The 25,212-nt window shown below is 38.0% G+C and overlaps 1 protein-coding gene and 1 pseudogene across 1 annotated transcript; both read right to left on the minus strand.

Moving 5' to 3' along the window:
• Positions 1-13,256: 13,256 nt before the first annotated feature.
• LOC127410729 (cardiolipin synthase (CMP-forming)-like) lies at positions 13,257-19,880 on the minus strand. The gene is made up of 7 exons (XM_051645931.1): positions 19,208-19,880; positions 17,904-18,041; positions 17,541-17,670; positions 17,133-17,218; positions 15,035-15,103; positions 13,599-13,690; positions 13,257-13,503 (listed from the first exon to the last, which is right to left on the minus strand). The coding sequence occupies exons 1-7, from the start codon at positions 19,706-19,708 to the stop codon at positions 13,413-13,415; spliced, it is 1,107 nt and encodes a 368-aa protein (XP_051501891.1). The 5' UTR covers positions 19,709-19,880; the 3' UTR covers positions 13,257-13,412.
• LOC127410771 (DNA helicase MCM8-like) lies at positions 19,818-25,212 on the minus strand (annotated as a pseudogene).

A 25,212-nucleotide genomic window follows, 5' to 3' on the forward strand; every position in this document is an offset into this window, starting at 1 on the left:
GTACAGTGTGTGATAGCTGCAATTGTGTATTATTGGTCAGGCAAAGTGAAAAGCAAGTTCTAAAGTGATTGAGAAATTATACAAAAATACATACATCAGGATATACTAATATATATTATTATTTATAATGTGTATACATACATACATACATACTATTTATATTATTGGCAGGCAGGCCAATCTAGCACCCACACTCTCTGCTTACACAGCCATGCACTTGTAATCCGGGCAGTACGTGGTTTGAAGTTGTCCTGCTGGAAAATGCAGGGACATCCCTGGAAAAGACAGTGCTGGATGGCAGTATATGCTGCTCCAAAATTTGTACATATCTGTCTGTATTAATGGTGCCTTCACAGATGTGCGAGTTACCCATGCCATGGGCACTGAAACACCCCTGTCCCATACAGACACTGGCTTTTGGACCTGATGCTAATAACAGCTTGGATGGTCCTTTTCCTCTTTAGCCCGGATAACACGAAGGCTATGTTTTTCAAAAACTTGAAATGTGAACTCATCGGACCAAAACACAGTTCCACTGTTCTACTTTCCATCTAAGATAAGACCGAGCCAGGAGAAGTCCGCAGCGCTTCTGGACAGTGTTGATGTATGGCTTCTGCTTTGCATAGTAAAGTCTTAACTTGCATCTGTGGATGCAGCGGCAAATGGTGTTGACTAACAAAGGTTTACTAAAGTAATCCCAAGGTCATGTTCATGATATCCATTACAAATGAATGATGTTTTTTAAGACAGTGACGTCTGAGGAATCAGAGATCTCGCGCATTCAGAAGTGGTTTTCGTCTTGCTCTTTACGCACTTATGCCGTTACATTGAAAGTAATCTCTGCATGAGCTCAATAAATATCTTTTGTTAAAAAGCAGAAAGGGGGTTGGATTCAAGCTGTGTGTTTCAGTGTGTTGGCTCAGTCTGCAGACCCCAGCCACAGCTGTCAATGTATGTGTCATCGATCACTGAGGCTTCAGCTCAGCCTGACCAGTGGTTATTTATTTTTCAGTGCAACTTCTATTTTTAGCCATACGACCAGATTTTTGCTTTTCTACCCAGACATTTCAACAATTAAGTCTGGATTATTCACTTATCAATAAATGTTTAAAGAAAGATGATATTTGCACTCTGGTTCATTTAGTGGCAGATACTATTTACATCCCAATTTAAACAACATTCTGTAGTAAAAGACAGTATAGGGCATCACTGCAGCATTTTCATTTTGTTTATTTGGAGTCCCACAGAAAGCCTACACACAAGTCTGATCGCTTGGAAAAGTAATAGCACACCTCTCTTCAACAAGCCACATGATTTGAGGTAATTCATGTCTGTAGTACAAACGGTGCGGTGTGTTAATACGCACTGAAGTCTAATACTTAGGATTAGGGGTTTGTTGAAATCTCTAACCCAAAGTATGTGCAATAGGATCTTAAAAGTGTGATGCATGCCTTAACAAAAACCCTTAATAATAGCTAAATAGTTGCTACTAGTTGGATAGAGTAACTCACCCTCTGGTCTTCTCATTAAACTGGACAGATGTTTCTCTGTGGTCACTTTTGGGCAGGAAATGATTACAGATGATTGTGGCTTCTGCCTAAAGTATTACAGTGTGTGACTTTGTCATATATTTGCATCTGCGGAATGGCAGATCGGAATTTCCTGCTCTTAAAGGGAAAATAGGCAATATTTAATGTGCAAGGTTAAAATGACCAATTTTGCATCACAAAAGAACTACCACATTCCCTTAAATGATAAAACAGCAGGGGGGAATTTAACAAGAATGAACTGTGCTCGCTGATAGCACCATTTATTTGCGCATGCTGTCTGCATTGTTTTAGTGCCCTATTCAGTGAAGGAATTTTGCAAATAGAATTGTCATGGAATTACTGTTAAATGCAGTACGCTCGACTCATTTGGTCGTCATTTAATGAATAACTACTGCTATGATCACTAGAAAGTCTAAAGAAACATTTTACAAAAATCAATTTACTGCTTGCTTTCCGCGGGTAAAATAGCGCTGAGATTTGTGAACAAGGCGCAATCTATACAACATGATCACACTGGAAGTCGACATTTGTTACTACCGAATGATCCAGTCAGGGGCAGAGCTAGGGGGTGGCCAGGGTGTTTATTTAATGCATCTAAAGCCTGTTTACCAATCACACGAATTACGTCTGGAGGGTAGGCAAGTAACTTATGCTAGAGAGAGGTGGTGTTGGCTGTTGTTCAGCCATGATCCCACGTTGGCATTATTTCACAGTGGGACACTTCCTCTTCCAAATGTGAACTGTGAGCTACATTGTGGTTGGTCAAGGAAGAGTTCGATTACATACAGGCTCGATAACTCTGAGTACCCTGGATATCTTCATCAAATTTACCCAAATCTGAATATAAAACCTGAATAAGTGTATTAATAAATTCAATCTGAATTCGTGCCACGTACATTTGAATTTCAAGTTTAATGTAATTCAAGCTCAATTATTTTTCAAGTAAACATTCAAATTCAAGTCCTAAAATGCAAGTTCAAGTCCCAATGGGACATATTTCATTCCACAGTGTGACGTCACAAAAGAACGAGTCATTTTGACAGCTTGGTTTCAACAAATGCTCTTTTTGCAGTAAGTTCTGAAACTTACAGTATGTTTTTATAGTACAATGACCTCTTATATGTCAAAAGATCAAGGAAAATGTGATTCCTCATGTCATAATAAATGATAATGGTCCTTATTCAACATGAGCAGAATGAATAGTTCATAAATCCATCTGTATACATGGTTTTACATATGATTCGTTCTGCTTTTTATTGATAAGGCCTTATGACTTCATTTCAATATTTAAGGCGAAGTGCTATTTACCTTTAAATTGATCTATTTTATCCAAAGCGATTTTATCAGTCCATGTGTAGGCTACCCTGGGTAATAAAACTGAAACAACTGTTCAGTGAATTCGCCATTCTGTGTCTTAAAGCTCCTGACACTCGTAGCAAAAGTCTTGCAGTAAATTATTATCTTGTTCAAAGGCTTTCAAAGAGCAGGAGGTTAATGAGTCAGTGAGCGCTTTCATGTGGTCGCTGCGCCCTATCCTGCGAGTGACTAAACACACGGTGTTCCACTGACAATATCTGCTGCATCTTGAGTCCGGTGCTACATGCAGGGGCTACAGACAAAGCATTGCAAACATTCCATTCTAATTGTACACTTGTTGTCTTCAAAGGACAGAAGCTGTAGTCTAGATTCAAGGAATCTGGGATACAACAATAAGCCACATATCCGTCCAGCCCAAAGCCGCAGGCTATTTAAAGATACAGTAGGCTGTACTTTTTTGCCACTAAATGAAGCACCCACCCTTCCGCTGTGCTACATATTGGAAACAGATGCTGTTGGTTGTGATGCTCAGCTAATTTTTGTGGATTGTAATTTTTTTGGTGGAACTGGATTTCATAGCGATCAAAGTTGGCGACCAAACTTTGCTAGCTTACAGCCAAGAAATAAAAACTGTTCAAATGCAGAGAGGCAATATATGATATAGAGATTACAGGAGATAGTTTATCATTGATTGCCTTTACAAAACTTTTGTTGATTAATGTATTGTTTGGATGCCAGTCAATGGGTATAAATCATTTATTATTACAAATAAAGAAATATGAGATCACAAAGACAGGCCATGTGTTCATTGGTACGACGCTAAGCAATAATTGCTTATATATATATATATATGAGTGAAAACAGTTTTACAAAATTGTTGCATTGACTCATGCATACAAACATGTTTTTAAATATATAAATATACAGTATATCTAATATGTATTTGCCTAGCCTATTTCTGAAAATCACGTGGCTGGTTGCTTCACATGTCAGTCAAACGGTCTCTTCCTGTCTGAGGGGGCAGTTCCTAGCCAGAATAAGCTGCAGTGTGAACCAGACCTTGACACAACACAAAAGAACTGCTAGCATACTGTACAACCATTAGGCTTAAATGCACTAATCTACCTATCAGCACGTCCATTACGCTGCCAATGTGCTCAACTTTACAGTGCATTTCTCTTTCATTTAAGATGACAGCTAAAGATCAATTATTTCCCGTTTTGTGGCCTGCCCCACATTCTCGAAGCGTTTGATGTGCTCAGCTGTGTTGTGGGGCTGCTACTGTTAGCCGCTCCCTACTTATACCATAATTACAGCATCTGCTCTTTATTTAAAGACCTCCAACTCAATGTTTTGACAACTTTATGGGCACACTTAACTGTCAGTGAAAGATCTAAAGCATTCACAGTGACTATAAGGTTGGCAACAATCAGCGACTGCAAATTTAAAGGCATCAAACACATAATTTGGTTGCGCGGAGCTCAATGTAAACTTTCAGATGAGAAACAATTGTTGGTGTGGTGCCATCCTTAAGTTATTGGCTGATATTTTGTCATATGTATGTTTTCTAATAAAAAAATCCTCATTAAACTTTGCAGGCTGATCATCTCTGTTATGCAGAGCCTTTTCAACTCTAAAAATGAATATGCTTGAGTTGTGTTTCTATAAAAGAGCATCCCACATTTTCACAAACATGCTCTGGTTAAGTTCTAGCACTTAGACATTGTTAATTACAACTTGGTTATTTACACAGTGGCAAGAAATATTACAGGATTTTGTACCATCTTTTGAAATTTATACTTTCATCAAACAGGATGGAATATTTTGTAATGAGACTAATACAAACTAACACCACAAAACATCACATAATTCATCAAATCCATAGCTTATACTTACTACATACTACAGATGTTTGTATGATGTCCTTTCCTGGATGATGATGTCATAAGGAACTGGCTTTTGATAGTTAAAGGGATATTATAAAAGACTGAATGGACAGAAATAGAGAGGATATTGGAAAAAATAACTAAACAGTACAAGTTAAAAGAATATTCTTAAGAAAACACGTTTTGTCCAAAACAGTGGAACATTTCTGAATAGTCAGTTGTTGTTTTTTTTATCTTAGAAGTTAGTGCATAGCACCCTGTTACATGGCAATAATGGCAACATCCGCTCAAAGTAGTGAAGTTATCCTAGATAGCACACGTACATCACCAAGACTTCTGTTTAAAGGGATAGTTCAGGACCGAGTTAACCCAGCCCTAGCGCCTAGACATGTTCACGCGAGAACTGACGCGATACAACCGGAAGTACAGCTCTTCTTATTTACAAAAGAACACTGTTCACAAGCTTCATTTCTTTTGCTTTCATTTAAACTTGCCAACGTGCTTACGTCACGAGAGGCTGCATGAACTCGTAATTTTCATTTTTACGTGAACTATCCCTTTTAGAGCGTTTGATCTGGAAAGCATCGCATTCTAATTAACCTCTGCTAAACATCTTTAAAAGATCAATTTGACAAACATTCTAAATCACAAACATCTCAACAGACATCTCCTAAATGTCTTATAGATTTAATACAGACGAGCAAACAACCTAAAAACTACATCTTCCAGATGTAAACACACATCAAACAGACATCTGGGAGATTTGTACCCAAGTTGGAATATTCTTTTAAGACATATATGATGGGCACAAGAAATTGTATTGCAGAGTATGATCATCATATAACCAACAGGCAAATTGAACGATTTCTCACGGCGCTACGAATTGGTGCATTCCATCACACACCGTTTTTTTATACAGTTAGCCTCAGAATTATCCTGTTGCAAATGGATGAAAGGATAGATTTGAATGAAAGGCAAAGGATATAATCATCGCTGGCTCTACCGCAAGTGATGCAACTCATTTGAGGATTTACAGGCTGACATGTGGGGGCAAGTGTTTTAACGGCAGTCTGGAAAAGCGAAAAAGGTTTTGGCACAGAGTTACTGCCATAAAAGAGCGGCAAAATTCGGCCGCCAATCACAGACACAAGTGCGTTTAGTACGACCTGACATGAGACTCTAAAACAAAAAGATAAGAATCCATTGTGTCCAAAACCACATGTCCACATGAATCCAGGGACATGCAATGCGGGTATGGCGAGTAAAAATATCATGCTGTCATGACTTTCGAATGTTGCTGAAGAACACATTATTAAAATAGCAAAGGGAAAGTACATCTCGTCAATGGAGTGCAAACATGAATGAGCTTGAATCATGCAGTGCCACTGTACACACACGTCGTATTCCCAGTGCTTTCTCTGGTGTGCGCGAGGCAGGTGTCTGTGGCCGTAGGGTTTAGGACCGCTGCCAGATGACTTTGTTTAGAAAGACAAAAGGAGCGCTGAGCTCTCGGATTACTGAGGATGCAAACCAAGACACCACCAAGTCTGTGCAGCAGAAGCTGGGATTTTGCCCATTGTATCCATACAAAATAACTGTTAAACAATACTGTTATTATGAAGACGGTGCGCTTTTCTTACTGCATTCGGTCACAGGTGGTTCGGCACCTCATGTCAATTTCAAACCCATAAGACTTTCTCTCTTCTGCGAAAGAATGCTGCTCCTTTACAAAGAATGAAAGTAAATGGGGACAGATGTGGTCAAGCTCCAAAAAGGATATAAAATCATCATAAAATTATCATAATAGTAGTCCAAATGACTACAACAACGTCTCGGTTACCCACATAATCTTGGTTCCCTGAAAGGAGGGAACGAGATGCTGCATCAGTAGCTGATGCTATGGAGCAATTCCCAGGGATGGTGATCTTAAGACGATATTCCATCACAGCAATTTGATGGCTGGTGACGCTTGGCGCTCCACCACATGCTTACATCATCATGGGCATAGAGGCCAGAACCCAGTGTCACACTGTCAGGATTTTCTGACTGAAGGAAAGGAGAGCATACAGTATCTCTCGTACCTTAACAGTGAAAATCAGTAGCTTCTGCAAAGCTACACAGCATCTTGTTTCCTCCTTTCAGGGAACCAAGGTTATGTGAATAACCGAGATGTTCTCTTTCAAGAAGGTAAATTCGATGCTGCGTCAGTAACTGCAGCTATGGGAGCCACATACCATAACGCCGTAGGGGTAGAGGCCAATAGGTTAGTAAAAAGGCATTGCTATAACCATCCCTTCATTTTGAAAAATAGGAAGGAAAGTGGGGAACAATAAACCAAAGATGCCAAGACAGAGACCCTAGCCATCCCAGGTAGTGGTTAAATATCTTAACACATCTTCCCGCTTAGCTGGAAGGAGGGGTGCAGAGCAGTCGTTTTGCCAAGGGCTTTGGTACAATGACACAATCCAACAGGAAAGTAAAACACTGCATACATGCTTTTTGATCTAACAACAACACTAAACAACTGATCAGCGATCAACCCTCCTCCTCTGTAAAGATCTGGGAAGAAAGGGAAGATGAATGCAGGTTATAAAACTTGGCAAAGGTGTTTGGGGAAGCTCAACCTGCAGTCAGACATATGTCTTCTAATGACACGTTCCTTTCCCATGCCCATCTTCAGCGGAACAAGTGCCGCATCAACACATTTCGTACATGAGCAAGGGGCTAAGGACAACCCAAAGGGTAGGACCTTGAACTGGAATGCAGTCCCCTTGAAGGCAAAATCTCAAGAATAGCCTTGATAGGGTTATCTGAACATATGCATCTTGCAAATCGCTTGACACAAACCTTTCCAGCAGACGGACATGAGACAAAATCTGTTTCTGAGTAACAACTTTGAATGGAGACTTTTAAGTGTCCAAATAAACAGCCTCAAGTCCAGTATGGGCCACAGCTCACCGTCCTACTTGGCGACCAGAAAATTAGCGACCGTAGAAGCGGTTCTGTGTTTCACATGCTGGTACTTTATTGCATCTTTGTACCTCTGAGTGTAAAATTGGCATGTCACACACAGTGTGGTGGAGGACAAAATGCTTTGAGGCGAGGTTGTTGCCTTACTTAAAACCATTTTTTTATTTTATTTCGATTGATGCTCAGTTCCCAGCTGGAGATCCCTGGGAGACTGCACCATGCATGTATGCAGCAGGTCAAAGTACCCAGGGACTTGTGTGTGGCCGCCGGCTGTTGAAAACCACCCACCGTCGGGTGGTGGTCGCTCAGCGCAACAGAGTCAGTTAAGCTGGATTTTTGCTCACTTTTGTGAATATGTTTTTGCCTTGTGATGCCACAATGAGGAATATCAGACATGCTGGAGCATGGCAGACTTCTGGTACACTACCAAAAGCAAAGACTGGAAAAGTGTTCTCATTCACGGCATACAACAGCAGGGAAAGCGAGAGTGCCATCTTGGGAATGCGGAACGCATGCCTCGCAACGAGGTCTTAAGATTTGTTGTGACATGGCAGTCTTCTGGAATATCACCAACAACAGTAAATACATGCAACGAAGTGACCTTTCACACCACAAACTTGTTCCCGCCTCGCAACAGCGGGGAAACCGAGAGGGCTGCTTAGGCGACATAGAGACTAAAATCTTTGGGGGTTTTCACACTGGGCACGTTTGCTGCGGTCCAATTCAGAGTGCGGTGCCCCCCGCAGCGTTGATCTGGTTTCACACTCTCATGATTATCAAACCCCGGTCCATTTGCGTTCATCATACGTCATCACAAACATGCATGGAGAACACAACGCGACTCATCATACTTTGTTTTTTGTTATTTTGGTGCCATTATGCACAGCAGAGTGAACGACAACTGCGTATATGTGCGCTTCATGGCGTAACTCATCAGATGTCCAGAGGAAGGCGGCTTGCTGCTGCTCGCAAATGGCATTTTTTGAGGAGATTGCAAGGAATTCATTTGCATCTTTATTTACACTGCACGCTTACTCACGCTTGTGTCCAAGGTGAAGTTACCGCCACTGTCATCTCCTATTATACCCTATATTTATTAGTCGAAACTAATGATGTCGTCATCAGCTAAAACACATGCGCAGGTTACTTTACTTCCTGAACGAATGCGCATCCGAGTCAGAGTTGCTTTCACATTAATGTGAATCGTGCTACAGTTCCACTGCAACCGAACTCAGACCACCTCCTACAGGTAGTCTCGGGTTCGGTACCATGGTGCGCTCCCCGGTCCGCATGACAGCTTTCACATTACCAATTTTTCATGCGAATCGTGCTCTGTTTCGAACTAAACTGCCAGTGTGAAAGCACCCTTAGTGTTGCAACACAGACGTCTTGTCATGGCGTCAATAGCAGTAAAACAGGGCAAAACCATCTTGTGTTACAGGGGAGATGTCAAACCCTCGTTACCAGTGGGGAAATCAAAAAGTGAATTCCTGACAGATTTAGCCAGGCGTGTCCTTCCACTGACACCAGGCTGCCCAAAGACCTGCCAATTTCATGGGCAGAGATCTTAGTGGCCAAAGTACCAAATAGTGTCATGGCGTTTTTAAACAGCACCGCAAAGGCAGCTGCACCATAGACATGAACTCTTACTAAATATGGAGAACGTCAAGTCATAATGTAAAACTCTGGAAAGGGAAGTACTGGCGACCAAGCTCGAAGACATGCCCACACGGAGAACAACCTTTCACCTTTTTTTAGGCTCAAGCAAGAACTTCAAGCTTTGTCCCATTTCCAACCTTCAATGAAAAATGGCATTCAGAACAAAAGTGAACAGCTACAGCCAAGCGTCATGAGTTTCATGCACTCACAGCGATCGTAATCAGTCTCAGTGAGCACTGTTAAGAACACGGTATGCTTCAACTTTGATGTGAACACTAAGCGTCTGCGTACATTCAAACGCTAGCCTGTCAAAGTATACTCCATTTCACTATGCACGCGTACACAGGCGTTTGGCGCATGCATGCTACTACTGCTATGAGACACCAGACTGTTTCTCTTCAGGAGTTTAGACCCATAAAGATGTCTTTATAATCCTTCAAACTGGAGTTATACAAACACAGGGATCTCCTGACCTCCCCCACACGTGTTCTTGACGTGCACATCCAATGCTGATGTTTTTACCTTCATCTACTGTTGTTTGCAGGTGATTACAACTTCTTCAAGCACTTCTCCATGACAACAACGGCTCAAATGTGAGAGTTGCCACCTTCTGGACCCACTAAGAAAAATCGGGCTGAGCATGTTCAGTGCTCAAGCACTCTGCTGATGACGAGATTTGCGTCATGTATCCTGTACCGAAGTATACTTTGGGCTTTAGAAAACAGCACTCATGCCCATCAGAAAGAGGGATGTATGTATCGCTCACAAGGTGGAAAACACTTGTGAAACATTTCCGTCTTTGAAAAGACATGTTTCAGCAAGAGAATCTTTTAGTTTTCTTCAACATACTCTTTTAGAAGTACAATGTAAACACTACAAACCCAGGAAGAGTTTTTGAAGACGTGCTTCTTTACTGGAGCACGCAGGGTGAATAGAACCCATTCACGCTGACAGGGTGCAGAACAAACTGCGAAGCGTTGGGTTTAGGGTTCCAGAGCACGAGAGTTGTCTGTGCTACCCTAAAAGAGGAAAATTCTGATGGTGTGGCACTGAGCTCTGGCTTATATACCCACAATGATGTCAGCATAGGGTGGAGCACCAAGCATCACTAGCCAATCAAATTGAAGTGATAGTATAGATTCTCAAGGTCACCGCCCCTGGGAGGTGCTCCCATAGCAACAGAAACAGATGCAGCATCGAAGTAAACTTCTTGAAAGGGAACTGTGGTATTTTGGTGGAAACTATGGTTTGTGCTTATGAATAAAGTCTTCATATGACATTTCAAAGACAGCCTAACATGACATAATGAATGTGTTTAAAATTTTTCAGGGGTTAACAAGTGTTGGGAAAAAATACTTAACATAAATATATTCTAGATGTAACAAAAAAATAAAAAATAAAATAAAATAAAAAAATAACAAATGTACTTGTGCATTTTGAACTAAATTATATTGCAAGCAAAAGGGTTCACTTAGAAGCTTTAGCTGCTCTGATGGACCACAATTAAGCAATGCTGCCCTCTACTGAGTAAAGAAGAACACATATGTACTGACCATTAAGTGCCCTCCTATAAAAACAAACTCACATTTTTAATATTGAATGTTAATACATACATGTTTGCATCTTTCATGCCATGCTTAATTAATGCATTTTTGTAAAAAGCAGTGTACACACACACACACGCACAGTTGAAGTCAGAAGTTTACATACTCTTAGGTTGAAGTCATAAAAACTAATTTTTTAACCACTCCACAGATTTCATATTAGCAAAATATAGTTTGGGTAAGTCATTTAGGACATCTACTTTGTGAATGACACGAGTAATTTTTCCAACAATTGTTTACAGACAGATTGTTTCACTTCTAATTGACTATATCACAATTCCAGTGGGTCAGAAGTTTACATACACCAAGTCAACTATTTCTTTAAGCAGCTTGGAAAAGTCCAGAAAATGATGTCAAGCCTTTAGGCAATTAGTTTCTGATTGGAGGTGTACTGAATAGGAGGTGTACCTGTGGATGTATTTTAAGGCCTACCTTCAAACTCAGTGCCTCTTTGCTTGACATCATGGGAAAATCACAAGAAATCAGCCAAAACCTCAGAAAAAGAACCTCCAAGTCTGGTTCATCCTTGGGAGCAATTTCCAAACACCTGAAGGTACCACGTTCATCTGTACAATCAATAGTACGCAAGTATAAACACCATGAGACCACACAGCCATCATACCGCTCAGGAAGGAGACGCATTCTGTCAACTAGAGATGAACGTAGTTTGGTGCGAAAAGTGCAAATCAATCCCAGAACAACAGCAAAGGATCTTGTGAAGATGCTGGAGGAAACAGGTAGACAAGTATCTATATCCACAGTAAAACGAGTCTTATATCAACATAACCTGAAAGGCTGCTCAGCAAGGAAGAAGTCAATGCTCCAAAACCACCATAAAAAAGCCAGACTACAGTTTGCAAGTGCACATGGGGACAAAGACCTTACTTTTTGGAGAAATGTCCTCTGGTCTGATGAAACAAAAATTTAACTCTTTGGCCATAATGACCATCCTTATGTTTTGAGGAAAAAGGGCAAGCCGAAGAACACCATCCCAACCGTGAAGCATGGGGGTGGCAGCATCATGTTGTGGGGGTGCTTTGCTGCTGGAGGGACTGGTGCACGTCACAAAATAGATGTCATCATGAGGAAGGAAAATTATGTGGATATATTGAAGCAACATCTCAAGACATCAGCTAGGAAGTTAAAGCTTGGTCGCAAATGGGTCTTCCAAATGGACAATGACCCCAAGCATACCTCCAAAGTTGTAGCAAAATGGCTTAAGGACAACAAAGTCAAGGTATTGGAGTGGACATCACAAAGCCCTGACCTGAAAAAGCGTGTGCATGCAAGGAGGCCTACAAACCTGACACAGTTACACCAGTTCTGTCTGGAGGAATGGGCCAAAATTCCAGCAACTTATTGTGAGAAGCTTGTGGAAGGCTATCTGGCTCATATTACACACAAAAATGATCTTTTGCCACCACCTGCTGGCTAACATATTTAATGTCAAAAAATTACATGTAAAGAGACACATATACAGTAGCTCCTAACACATCTGCACTGCTCTTACACTTTAGTTTAGAACGGCACGAGCACAAGCAGAGTGATACACACACTGAAGCGTCCGAGTAATGATAGTGTCAGACCATCAGTACTCATGGAACGTCTCTCGTCCAATCAGATTTGAGGACCAAAACTAACTGTTGTATATCATAACATACAGTAGCAGTGTGTGAGTAATAGAGTGAAAAAATAAGTGTTTGTAAATTCACAATTAGCAATTGTACAACGCACAGTTGTTGTAGCACCTCTAGTGTTCATTTCACCAGGAAACTGCAGCGAAATGTTGACAGTGGCACATATAAGTCAGTTTGCAAAAATGTATAAAGAGTAACGTTCATTCTATGAGACCAGGTTGAAAAAATCCCAACGTGATTGGGACACAACTCTTCGCGCTCCATTCACTCCCATTCAAACGCATCCGAACACGGGAGACCGAAAACGCAAGCTCATGTGTATGACTACACAGAATAGATTAGTAAACGATTTTACTAAAGGAGGGATGAGTCAGACTACTTATTTATTTTATTTTTTTGGGTGGAAATCAACATAATGCCACAAACACTTAATTGAGCTTTTCTTGAAAAAACCCGGAATATTTGTTTAAAGCAATAGTAAATCTTACATGTACTTAATGTAAACACAAAATAATTATGTATTTGATGTCCATTTTTATTCTGAGTTTATTAAAAGTGCTTTAAAAAAAAAATACTTGTAGATTCGAAGAGCACATACTGATTAGAAGTGACCACATCAATTATATACTGTAATCAAATGAAAGTTTTTTATTTTTGTACACAGACTAATTTGTCTCAGCTCCCAAATAAGACAATAAGTCATCAGTTTATAGTATGAATCTGATTATCCCAAACATTCCCGGACGTCTTTGTCAAAAGTCACATCCAGCTCTACAGATCACTGTTAAACTATTTCCGGTTGTTCAACACCTCAACAGTCTTTTTACCGTAATGATAGTAGCTGTAACCAGAAACTGTGGTCGTCAGTGCGGTAATGTACCTGCAAACAATTGAACAAATTTCATACGGATCAATTTATTTGGATATAATATTTGGAATAATCTGGGTTAACAAATGAGACAAGGACGTGCTTACCACAGTGACTGCAGTAAAACACTGTCAGTATAGTGAAACACGGGTGAGGCGAGAGACGCGGCCACCAGAAACAACTGCACTGCCGTGTTGATCTGAAACACATATGAGAATCTCAACACTTCTAAAACACCTGGATAACAGCAGAGATGCTCTGATCAATACAAGTTAAGCTTAATCGACAGCATTAGTGGCATACTGTTGATTACCACAAAAAAAAAAAAAAAGCAATAAATCCGGGTAACACTAAGGCACTTACAATTGAAGTCAATGGGGCCAATCCGTAAATGTTAAAATACTCACTGTTTCAAAAGTATAGACACATGATGTAAATAATATGCGTGTTAACATGATTTTAGTGTGATAAAATCACTTGCTAATCTTTTCTGTGTAAGTTATAGCCAATTTTACATCTTTGTTGTCACAATGATGTAATACCGATAAACCCTGTAATCGATTTGTATCATATAAAATCATGCAGAAGAGATTTTATGACACTAAAATTATATTCACACACATATTGTTTACATCTTGTGTCTATACTTTTGAAACAGTGAGTATTTTAACGTTTATGGATTGGCCCCATTGACTTCCATGGTAAGTGTCTTTCTGTGACCGTGCTTTTTGTTTTTAATAAACGAGAGACGAGTCGAAATTATAATTTTCTGTGATAATTATCATAACACCACAAATGCTGTCAATTGATCATAAAATCTGATTTAGGGTACGTTTACATGACAACGATGTACTAAAAACGGAAACGTTTTTCCTTTGCATTTTTGAAAAGTTTCGCGTACAGACGACAACGTTGTCAAAACGATCCCCATTCACACGGATCCGCGAAAACGACTAAAAGCGCTGTGTTATGCATGCCAGGCCAGTAGTTGGCGATGTCACTTTGTAAAGAAACACTACGCGCCTGCACACATAAGCACTCTTCCACAGAGCGGTGAATACAAACAATGAAGATGGTGAATGCATCGAGCAAGTTTGTCTGGACGGACGATGAGGTTGCTTTATTACTACAATTACCTTGCTGGAGAAGCGTCAATAAACTCAAAATCTTGAGCAGCACAAACACAGTCCTGTATTCCGCCATTGTAGTTTTGAATGTCTCGCGCGTTGTTCTGAAGTACTCGCGCACATGCCTATAGACTGAACACCACGTAATACGCGTGCGCATGACATCATCGTTAACGACGATAACGGCATCGTTTTCAAAAGTTTGCGTTTTCAGGCCCCAAAACGCTGTTGTCGTGTAAACGAACAGCCAAAATGCGTAAAGTTTTCTGTTTTTAGTTGAAAACGTTGTCGTGGAAACGGACCCCTTAGTGACAAAAAACAAAACAGAGTTAAAATTATAGACTGCATGAATAGATTACAATTACGTTTTCTGAAGAGATGAATATGTATCATGTAGTAAAATATAAATGCTTTACCTTGCTAATGAGCGTTGGATTTAGTCGGGCAGTGGTGTAACAGGGGTTGAAGAATTTGCTCAGTGTTACCTGTATAGGAAAAAACAAAATGTATGTGAAATGATTACTTCTAAACATATAACAATTCTAGGTGCTTTCACATATTCTTGCTTATTTTTTTGTGCACACAAATTTTGACAATTTCCACAGTAGGGCACAACAGGGCTCAAGGCCACCCCTCTTTTGAATTTATGTTCTTCTAAATAGCAACAAAAACCACCACAGTACTTTCCTAAACACTTTTCCTAAACACCTGATCCATGAGATCATTGGGTGTAATGTCTAAAGTTTGATTTTGAGGTAGTTTGATCTAATATTTAATCATTTTTAAAATGCAAATTTATGAAGTTAAAGAATATCCCAGAAATGATCACATTCATTTTGAGACAAAATACTTCTGTCTTTTTCAGTTTTGTTCAAGGTGATTTAATCAAGTTTTTCAATAACTGTCCAATAAGTGAAAGGATCGTATTTGGGGTAAAAAGCCCCCCTGTTGTAGGGGCTAAAGCGCCCCCATACAACACATTGTTTTTCTTAAGTGGGGAGAATATATTTGGTATGAGTTTTATTCAAAACAACCTTCTGTTATCATTTCTTCTCACATAAATTATACTGCTCCATCAATATTCAATAAAAAGACTTTTAACCAGAAAAAAAACACTTTGCGACCAGAAAAAAACAAAAACACATTATCATTAAGGAGTGCCTTTATCCCTGTTTTACCCTACATAAAATAAAAGTCAAGTCACATTTATTTATATAGCACTTTTCACAACAGCTGTACATTAGGGCTGCAACTAACGATTATTTTGATAATCGATTCATCTAACGATTATTAGAACGATTATTCGACTATTCAGCGATTAATCATCAGCTCTTAACCGATTATTCAGCTTGTGCCCCGACTTAAAAGGTTGTATTAAACATGCTTACTAACAATAAAGAGGACAAAATCATCTTTTAAAAAAAAACCTCTAAATGACATTCACCGAATTTTCACTTGGTTATATTTCTGTGAGTGCAGTAGACAAAATATACTTATATTCAAGATCTATTCTCTAAAAGCAAGTCTAAATATCTTATATACTGCTTCTCAGGTGAATGCATCTTTTTTAAAGGATTTTTAGATATTTTAAAATATTTGTATTTTTAATATTATATTCAACATTCTCAGATAAAATATTTTCTTCTGCAGTAGAGCTGCTAAAGTACAAAAAACAAACTCTCTCTTATTAATAAAGCTACGATTGCCAATTTTATACATGATAAGAAATGCACAGTGACATACATTATGATTCAATAAGTCGTGAGCCACCACGTTACAATCTAGCTGCATTAAGCATGTGCACTCGAGGGACAAGCGTCCCCGCGACAGAGTGTGCATCAGCCGGGCGCAGTTTCAATCTCTCCCCCTTAGACCGGGACACTGACTGCACAGAGAAATGCCAGTTTCGGAGTTTGTAGTTATTTACATGATCTTCCTCCATATTATTTGAACTTTAATAAAGCTATAACGTATTAAATGTAACTGCATTAAAGATGTAACGCCGTGTGTTTCCTTTAAAGAGTTCCGGCTCCACATATTACACCACGAGAGTGCTTCTGTATTTACTTATTTTGTAATTTTGCATTATAATTCCCTCATTCTTTGCGATCTACATCACCTGAATCTGTTTGGAAAGTTTGGAGTGTGTCTGGATTGTGATCTGTGTAATTCTTCCTCTCATCAGTCAGGTGCGAGCTGCAGTGCTGCTCTCACGCGCCATCATTAGAGTTCAAAGTGATCTCATCTTACGTTAAATGAGATCAAACGACTATTCGACCATGAAACTTTGTCAACAATTTTGTCGATTACGTCGACTAATCGTTTCAGCCCTACTGTACATGAAATTATGCCACAATGGAATATATGTGAATATAATGCCAATATTTGTTTTAAAAAATATGCTGACAATTTTATTGCACTTTTAAGTTTCATAGCGGTTTGCCAATGTGACTAGACAGCACCAAAATAATGAAGTTTATCCCACAAATCATAATAATAATTGTTGACACTTACTGGAGGAGGAACTGTTTTATACCGCACATAGAAGACAGCAGCGATCAGCACTATATCTCTGGATATGACCAGCGCTGTCAGTGGAGCTTTGAACAAACACAAGAGAAGACCGTTTCATGAGCTGTTCACAACTGCGACAGGTCTGCTAAAGCTCCACTGAGGTATAAAAAACACATCAGAACAGGAAGGCTGCTTGATTTGCCTACTAAAACACACTGTGTTTCCTGAAATACTGAATACCTGAATAACAAGTTAATATTGGCGGTCTGGTGACAAAAGATCTGAACTGCTAACTGAAAAGTTGTATGCTCAAAGGGCCAATTATGCAACTCAACCATCACTAAACTAACATTTCGCCTGCTAAATAACATATCAGTGATAAGTAATTCAATAAGTGTATCATTTCACCTGGGATGAGTTGAGCATATGTCAGACTAACATAGAGCACACTGATGAGTATCTTATCAGCCAATGGGTCCAGAGCGCTGCCCAGAGCGGACTTCTGATTGGGCCAGTTACGAGCGATGTAGCCATCCAACTGAAACGGGAAAAGGCAAGGCGAAAAGGAAAGTCAGAGGCAGAGCAAATAATTACATTCTTATGCAAGATTGTGAAGACAAACATTTCTTTTCTTTGGAATAACATGTACTAATGAATTGCTCACAACCAGAAATGTGTATTAAGAAAGTAAACAGGGTCAGGTGGATTTCATGTTGATTTTAAGTGTTAGGGACCATAAGATCAGATCATATTAGGTTTTCTTGAATTTACCAAGTCTGTTGCTCCGGCCAGTAAAAAAAGCCCCAGGGACACGTGGAAGTATTGCTCCATTATCAAGTATCCAATAACAGGTGACAGCATGATCCGGGCCATGCAGAGGTAATTGGGGATTGTCCATGGATTCTCATACTGTGAATAACAAACACAATCATATGCAAAAGTTAAATGCATTGACATAGATTTTTTTTAACGGACCAACGGATTCCAGAATTTTAAGCGAAAACAGAAAATGTCCTCATTATAGCGCCTTCTAGTGTCAGATGGATGTGTGTGTGTGTGTGTGTGTGTGTCTCTAAATAGTGGAGGGCACTTGGGACCATCCCACCAAGTTTGGGATCACTCCGATTTACAGTGTCTGACATCCAGATACTTTTAGGGCTAAAAAAGAATAATACGCAAATCCATACAAATACAACAGAGTTTCATAACTTTGTGTTTGGACCCATAATGATGCATTCCAACTTTTTGGACTCTCAAAAATCAAGATTTTGACATTATTGTTTTTATGTGACTAAATGAAGGTAAATTTGTATTTAAAGTCCTTTGTTTTGTTGGACAAGAAAAAGTAGCTTAACACCATGTGACACATTTGTTTTTGACCATTGAAATTGGGTAAAATTTCACTATTTAACAATGGGGCCACATTGAGAACCCCATATCTCTGGGATTTAATCATATAGGGCCTTAAAAATGGAGGCACAAAAAGAAAAGTTTGTTCTGAACCAAAATCTAAAAGGATATTAAGATATCTTTAAGACTTCTGGAGTTATAGGCACTCCAACTTTGGAAAAACACCACAAGAAAGAGTGGTTTTCCCATGTTAGGACTCACATCATTGGCATATAATTTAGCCAGAGGTGATGAAGTCAACTGATTTTAGTAATAGACCTACCAATCACTGTGTTCAAATAAAATCAAGACACTTCCACCTTTCTGAGGTTATTTTTTTGACCTATAGTTTTGCTCCAAAATCACAGGCAAAATGTTCATTTTGACCTCGCTCAACAAAATTATGCATTATTCAGTAAATATTAATGCATGGCATTTAATATTTTATCTTTCTTCTGAAATATTTGTTTTTATTAAAATCAAAAATTGCAAGAATTTATTGAAATTTTGGTTAATTTTATATGCAATTACCCAGTTTTGATGACTACTATTATTCTATAATATAGAAAACAGACTAACTAAAAAATATAAAATATGGGGGTGTGTCCAAACTTTTGACAGGAAGAGTGTATGTAAAAGTATAAAAAGCAAAGGTAATATAAAAAGTAAGGAACTAACTCACTCACCAGCTCTTTAAACTGGAAATGTCCCTCATTAGATGGAGTTGATGTAGAGGAGGCTCCTTGATCTTCATCCTTTTCCCTTGAATCCTGTTTAGAATATTTTTCATCCAGTACTGGTTTTCCTGAAGCATTCGTGCAAAATCCATTTGAAGCACAAAATCTACTGCTTGACAAGGGCAGATGGAGACTGTAGTGATTTGTATGTCGTTTTGATCTACATATAACAGAGGTGAGATGATCAGATATTTCATTCTCTCCTCTATGAATGTCCACATGTGTTGGTGAGGTTGATCCAGCAGGTCCACAGGTGACAGAGGTCAAAGGTGAAGGGTTCAAGCATCTTGTCCTGAGTCTCTGGAAACATCCGAGTTCAGATTTAGTGTTTTTCAGCTGTAAGTTTGCAGCTCTTCTATAATTCCAACTGTAGTTGCATCTGACACTCAATCTGTGTATGTGCCCTTTAGCACAACTGAACAAGTGATTTGTACAAGCTGCCAAAAACATGTCAGCCGCTTTAATCCAGTGAAACTAAATTATTAATATCTCCGATTTATTTAATTGATATGTATTCGTCGATCTAGCAGCATATTTCTCCATTAACTCGTTCATTTTCTCAATATTTCAGACATTCACAGGCGACCCACGTGCTTTTCTGCCGGATTCCGATCTGTCTGTTTTTGCGACAGTTGTCAGAAGGGGGCAGGGCTTAAAGGAACACGCACTCTAATAACAGTTTAAAAATAAAGATACATTTATATAAAATCAGTGCATATAAATGCGCTAGATTAAGAGATATTTAATTTAATTCCTAAAAATAAAAATAGAGGTAATGAACAGCATACACTGTATTTTTATTATTGCCTCATTGGCCAATGTATCTTTGAATGTAACAATGCCCTTGAAATTACCACGGTAACCATAGTTTCCTACCAAAATACCAGTTACTCTATGTATTGTTACTACCGTGAAATTATAATTTATGTGCTTAAAAATCTCCTTTAAAACATCAACAGCCTATTATTTATTGAATACAGATTTTTTTTTTCATTTTAAGTTCTGTTTTTGATAACTTTTGTTACCATGGTAATTTATTGTTAATATTTCGTAAAGGTGCATTTTTAATTGTAACAACTGATCTTTTATTTTCGGACTTTTCTTATAGTCTTTCACTGTCTTCTAAATATTCGTTTCTCATAGCTACGAAACATAATTTTATTTTTAACATTGCAACTCAATAAATGTATTAGCTGCATATGTAGGGGTCGTAATAAGATCATTTTTACCTGCAGTGTTCAGTGGCATTTGAATATTTAAAAATATTGAACAGACGGGCATGTGCCGAGGATAAATTAGCTAACACCCATCTACAACCAGTGCTGGATAAGTTACTCAAAAAAAAAGTAATTAATTACTAACTACTAATTACATCTTCTATAGTGTAATTAGATTACTGTACTAAATACTATGTCTGAAAAGTAATTGCATTACTTATTACAAATTACTTTCTTAAACCCTTATCAACCTCGACCAGATGAAAAATACAAGGATAGGCATGAAACTGTTCTTTTAATTCTTTCAAACAAATCATATAAAATCTAATAAATTATTCATGAACTGGCCAAAGAATTTAAGGGGGCAGCGTTAAATTAGAAAACATACATTTTAACATTAGACGTTTAATTTCGATTTTAAATTCACTATTGTTATAGAATTGCTCTATAGAGTATTTAACATAATTACATCAGAAGTAACTGTAATTAGATTACTGAAAAATTAAGAGTAATCCCTTACTTTACTATTTTTCCCCAATGGAAAAAGTAATTTAATTACAGTAATTAATTACTTCATAATGCATTACACCCAACACTGTCTACAACCCACCATACAAAAAAAAAAAAAAAAAATACAATATAATACAATTGAACTCTTCAGATTTAATGTTCAGACATGTGGTCAGTGTTTGATTGCTTAATGCGTAGTGTTATCTGCATTGATACTAAATTAACTGAGAATAACCATGTGCTCATTAGAAAGTGTCATTATTTTAGTGTATACTTTGACAAACAAGGTAAGCTTCCTAAGTCCTTTGCTTTGATACTTTCTCTCGCACCTTTTTCACTGGACACTTTAATGACTCCTGTGATGGTGACCATGTCTCCCGGCACACAGCTGTCCACCAGATCCTGTGTGAGCTCACATACAATTGTGCGCGGGATTCGACCCGACTCGCGCTGATCATCTGATATCAGATCCTGAACTCTGTGAAAAAAAGTCAAAACAACTCAAATCAATAATAAAACTCACACTCCTCAAAACTATATGCTGTGGCAAAAATTAAATCCCTGTAGAATGACAGCTGAATATATTTGAATAAAAAGACAGGGGAAAAAAAATTAAAAGTTGCTCCACGTATGCAAATTCGCAGTCACAAAATTACAGTGTGTGTCAGAGGTGAACTTCTGTTTGGAGTGAATGACCGACCACGGCATTCAGGTTGTAAACATTGGAAATTCAAGCAATACATTATATGTTAGATGTCACTTAATGCAGCAAACAGCTGTTTCAGTTATTACATACCATAAAGACCTATGTGTATTCATTCTATTAATTGTTTTTTGCATTTAATATTTTTTTACAATGTGTATTGTTTACAAAGTAACATTTGACAAAGTAACACAACAATTTCTGTCTGTAATTTGCACTGTAGACCTGGTGAAATGACATTTCGTTTCACTGTATACTTTAATATGGTAAAATGTCAATAAACCAACGAAACGAAAAGAAACGGAATAAAATTAAACTAAATGGAACAACAATAAACTAAACGGAACTAAACTAAAGAATCTAAATAAAAAAAATAAATAAATGGAATTAAGCTAAACTAAACTGACCTAATCTAAACAGAACTAAACGATATTCTAAATGAAAAAAAAAAGTTGACTAAACTAAACTAGACAAAGGTAAACTAAACTAAGCAGAACTAAACTAAACAATCTAAATGAAACGAAATGAAACAGAAATAAGTGCAACTCAACTAAATAATACTAAAGTTATATAACTAAGTTAATACTAAACTAAACAATCTAAATGAAACAAAATAAAATAAAACTAAACTAAACTAAAGCTGCACTAAGTGGAACTAAACAAAACTGAACTGAGCTAAACGGAACTAAACTAAACTGAATGGAAATAATCTAAACAAAACACAAATTAAATAAAACTAAACTAAAGCCGCACTAAGCGGAACTAAACTGAACTGAGCTGAGCTAAACATAACTAAACTGAACGGAACTAAATGAAACTGAACGGAACAAAGCGGAACTAAACAAAATTAACTGAGCTAAACGGAACTGGACGGAACTAAATTATACTAAACTATCTAAATGAAACAAAACAAAACTAAACTAAAGCTGAGCTAAGCGGAACTAAACAAAACTGAACTGAGCTAAATGGAACTAAACTAAACTGAACAGAACTAAGCGGAACTAAACTAAACTGAACTAAACTGAATGGAATGAAGCGGAACTAAACTAAGCTGAACTGAGCTAAACGGAACTAAACCCAACTAAATGGAACTAAACTAAATTATTCTAAACTAAATGATCTAAATGAAACACAACTAAACTAAAGCAACACTAAGCAGAACTAAACAAAACTGAACTGAGCTAAACAGAACTAAACTAAACTGAACGGAACTAAGCAGAACTAAACTAAACTGAACTGAGCTAAACTAAACTGAACGGAACTATGCGGAACTAAATGAAACTGAACTAAACTGAATGGAAATAAGTGAAACTAAACGAAACTGAACTGAGCTAAACGGAACTAAACTAAACAAAAGCAACACTAAGCAGAACTAAACTAAACTGAACTAAACTAAACTGAACGGAACTATGCGGAACTAAATGAAACTGAACTAAACTGAATGGAAATAAGTGAAACTAAATGAAACTGAACTGAGCTAAATGGAACTAAACTAAATGGAACTAAACTCAACTGAACGGAACTAAGCAAAACTAAACGAAACTGAACTGAGCTAAACTAAACTGAACTATGTGGAACTAAATGAAACCGAACTAAAATGAATGGAACTAAATAAAACTGAACTGAGCTAAACGGAACTAAACGGAACTAAACTAAACTGAACGGAACCAAGCGGAACTAAACTAAACTGAGCTAAACTAAACTGAACGGAACTAAGTGGAACTAAACAAAACTGAACTGAGCTAAACGGAACTAAACTAAACAAAAGCAACACTAAGCAGAACTAAACAAAACTGAACTGAGCTAAACTAAACGGAACTATGCGGAACTTAACGAAACTGAACTGAGCTAAATGGAACTAAATTATAGTAAACTATCTAAACAAAACAAAACTAAACTAAATGAAAATAAAGCCACACTAAACGGAACTAAACTAAACAATCGAAATAAAACTAAACTGAACTAAATGAATCAGAACTAAACAAAAATAAAATGAAACAAAGCTAAACTACACTGGGAAAGTTACACATGTCGTACTATTGCCTATAGCCGTAATAATCCTGTTGCCTGTAGCTGTTAGTGTACTGTACCTTAGTGGGTGTAGTGTATTTCCCATCAGGCAGTGTAATGCTTTGTGTGTCTCCACAGCTGTTACAGATGAAGGCCAGTTTACTGCATTGCGGCTTAATGTTACTCACTCTTATCACGGTACCTCTGATCGCAACAAACTTGCCGTATAAATTTGCTCTCAGACTTTTCAAAGGAGTCAGTGACTCAAAGTTATACACCCTAAAAGAAAAAAAAAAAAAACAGGACATTAGAAGACATCTTATTCAAAGTGGAGGACAAGCTGTGGCAAAAACATTCCCTACATTATGTCTCACCTGGCACTGATATGAGGGATGTTAATTATGGGTTGTACACCTGCAGGAAGCTCTTCCTGTCCCTGAAGTTCAACTGCATGTCTCTCAAGATCCACAGTCAACACCTGCAGAGACAAATCTGATTATTTCTACTCTGTCTACATCTGAAATTATTCACAGAATAATTACAGAGATTTTTGACATAATATTCTACAGTGAAAACAATCAAACATGCATCAATGTAAATACACCACACAAAAACTCACCAGATGAATTGCTAAACCCAAGCAGTCCAGTATCTTCTCAGGCATTTCTTTCAGATCTTTAGCAAGACCAGGTAAAGAGTGTGAAATCTGGTTGTTGGAGAGAAGGTCTTTGTAATCCACCAAAATACTGCCTTTCCTTTCAATCTCATCCTGAGAGAATGAAATAAAAAAGGATTTTGTTTTTTCAAAGAACACAGAAAATTATGAAAAGTATGCTATGAATTCTGCTTTTGGCACCTTATAATAAATATCTATTTGTGATGTGAAGTACTGTTCAAAAGCTTTTATCTTCTCAACATATGGAGAACTTTGAACAAAACCTGGAACAAGACCCAAAGCAATTCACAAATTTGTAAAACAGTTGTGTAGTGACAGGTATATACAGTACATAATTCACAATACACACAATGTACAGTATCATACAAATAATACAGATAATATATACAAGATTATAGTTAACATTAGTCTGAACATTAGTGACACGAGAAAATATAAAACCTTCAGAAAAATAGAGTCTCCATTCTTTATATGGACACGTGATATCAAGAGCTGCTTGACTGACTTTTGGAGTAATTCTGGACCCTGTTGCAAACAAGCACACACATAATAAAACAATAAGTCATCAAGTGGTACATGTCAGTGTATAAGACAAAGGTCAGAGTTTATTAAAGTTGTTTTCTATAAGTAGTAAAGACAACTACACAATGACAAGACTGTGTTGTGTACTGTTGGTGGAATAGTTTCCTCCTCCTCCTCCTCTGTTCCATGGACGGCCTCTCCAGGGTTTGTATCCACCTCAGCTCCATCCTCTTCCTCCTCCTCTTCCTCTTCCTCCTCCAGCATCTGAGCTGCTTCCACCCCTCCATGACCCTCGAGCAGCACCCTAGCTATTCAT

This window comes from Myxocyprinus asiaticus, chromosome 20, assembly GCF_019703515.2.
Source record: "Myxocyprinus asiaticus isolate MX2 ecotype Aquarium Trade chromosome 20, UBuf_Myxa_2, whole genome shotgun sequence".
Classification (NCBI taxonomy): Eukaryota; Metazoa; Chordata; class Actinopteri; order Cypriniformes; family Catostomidae; genus Myxocyprinus; species Myxocyprinus asiaticus.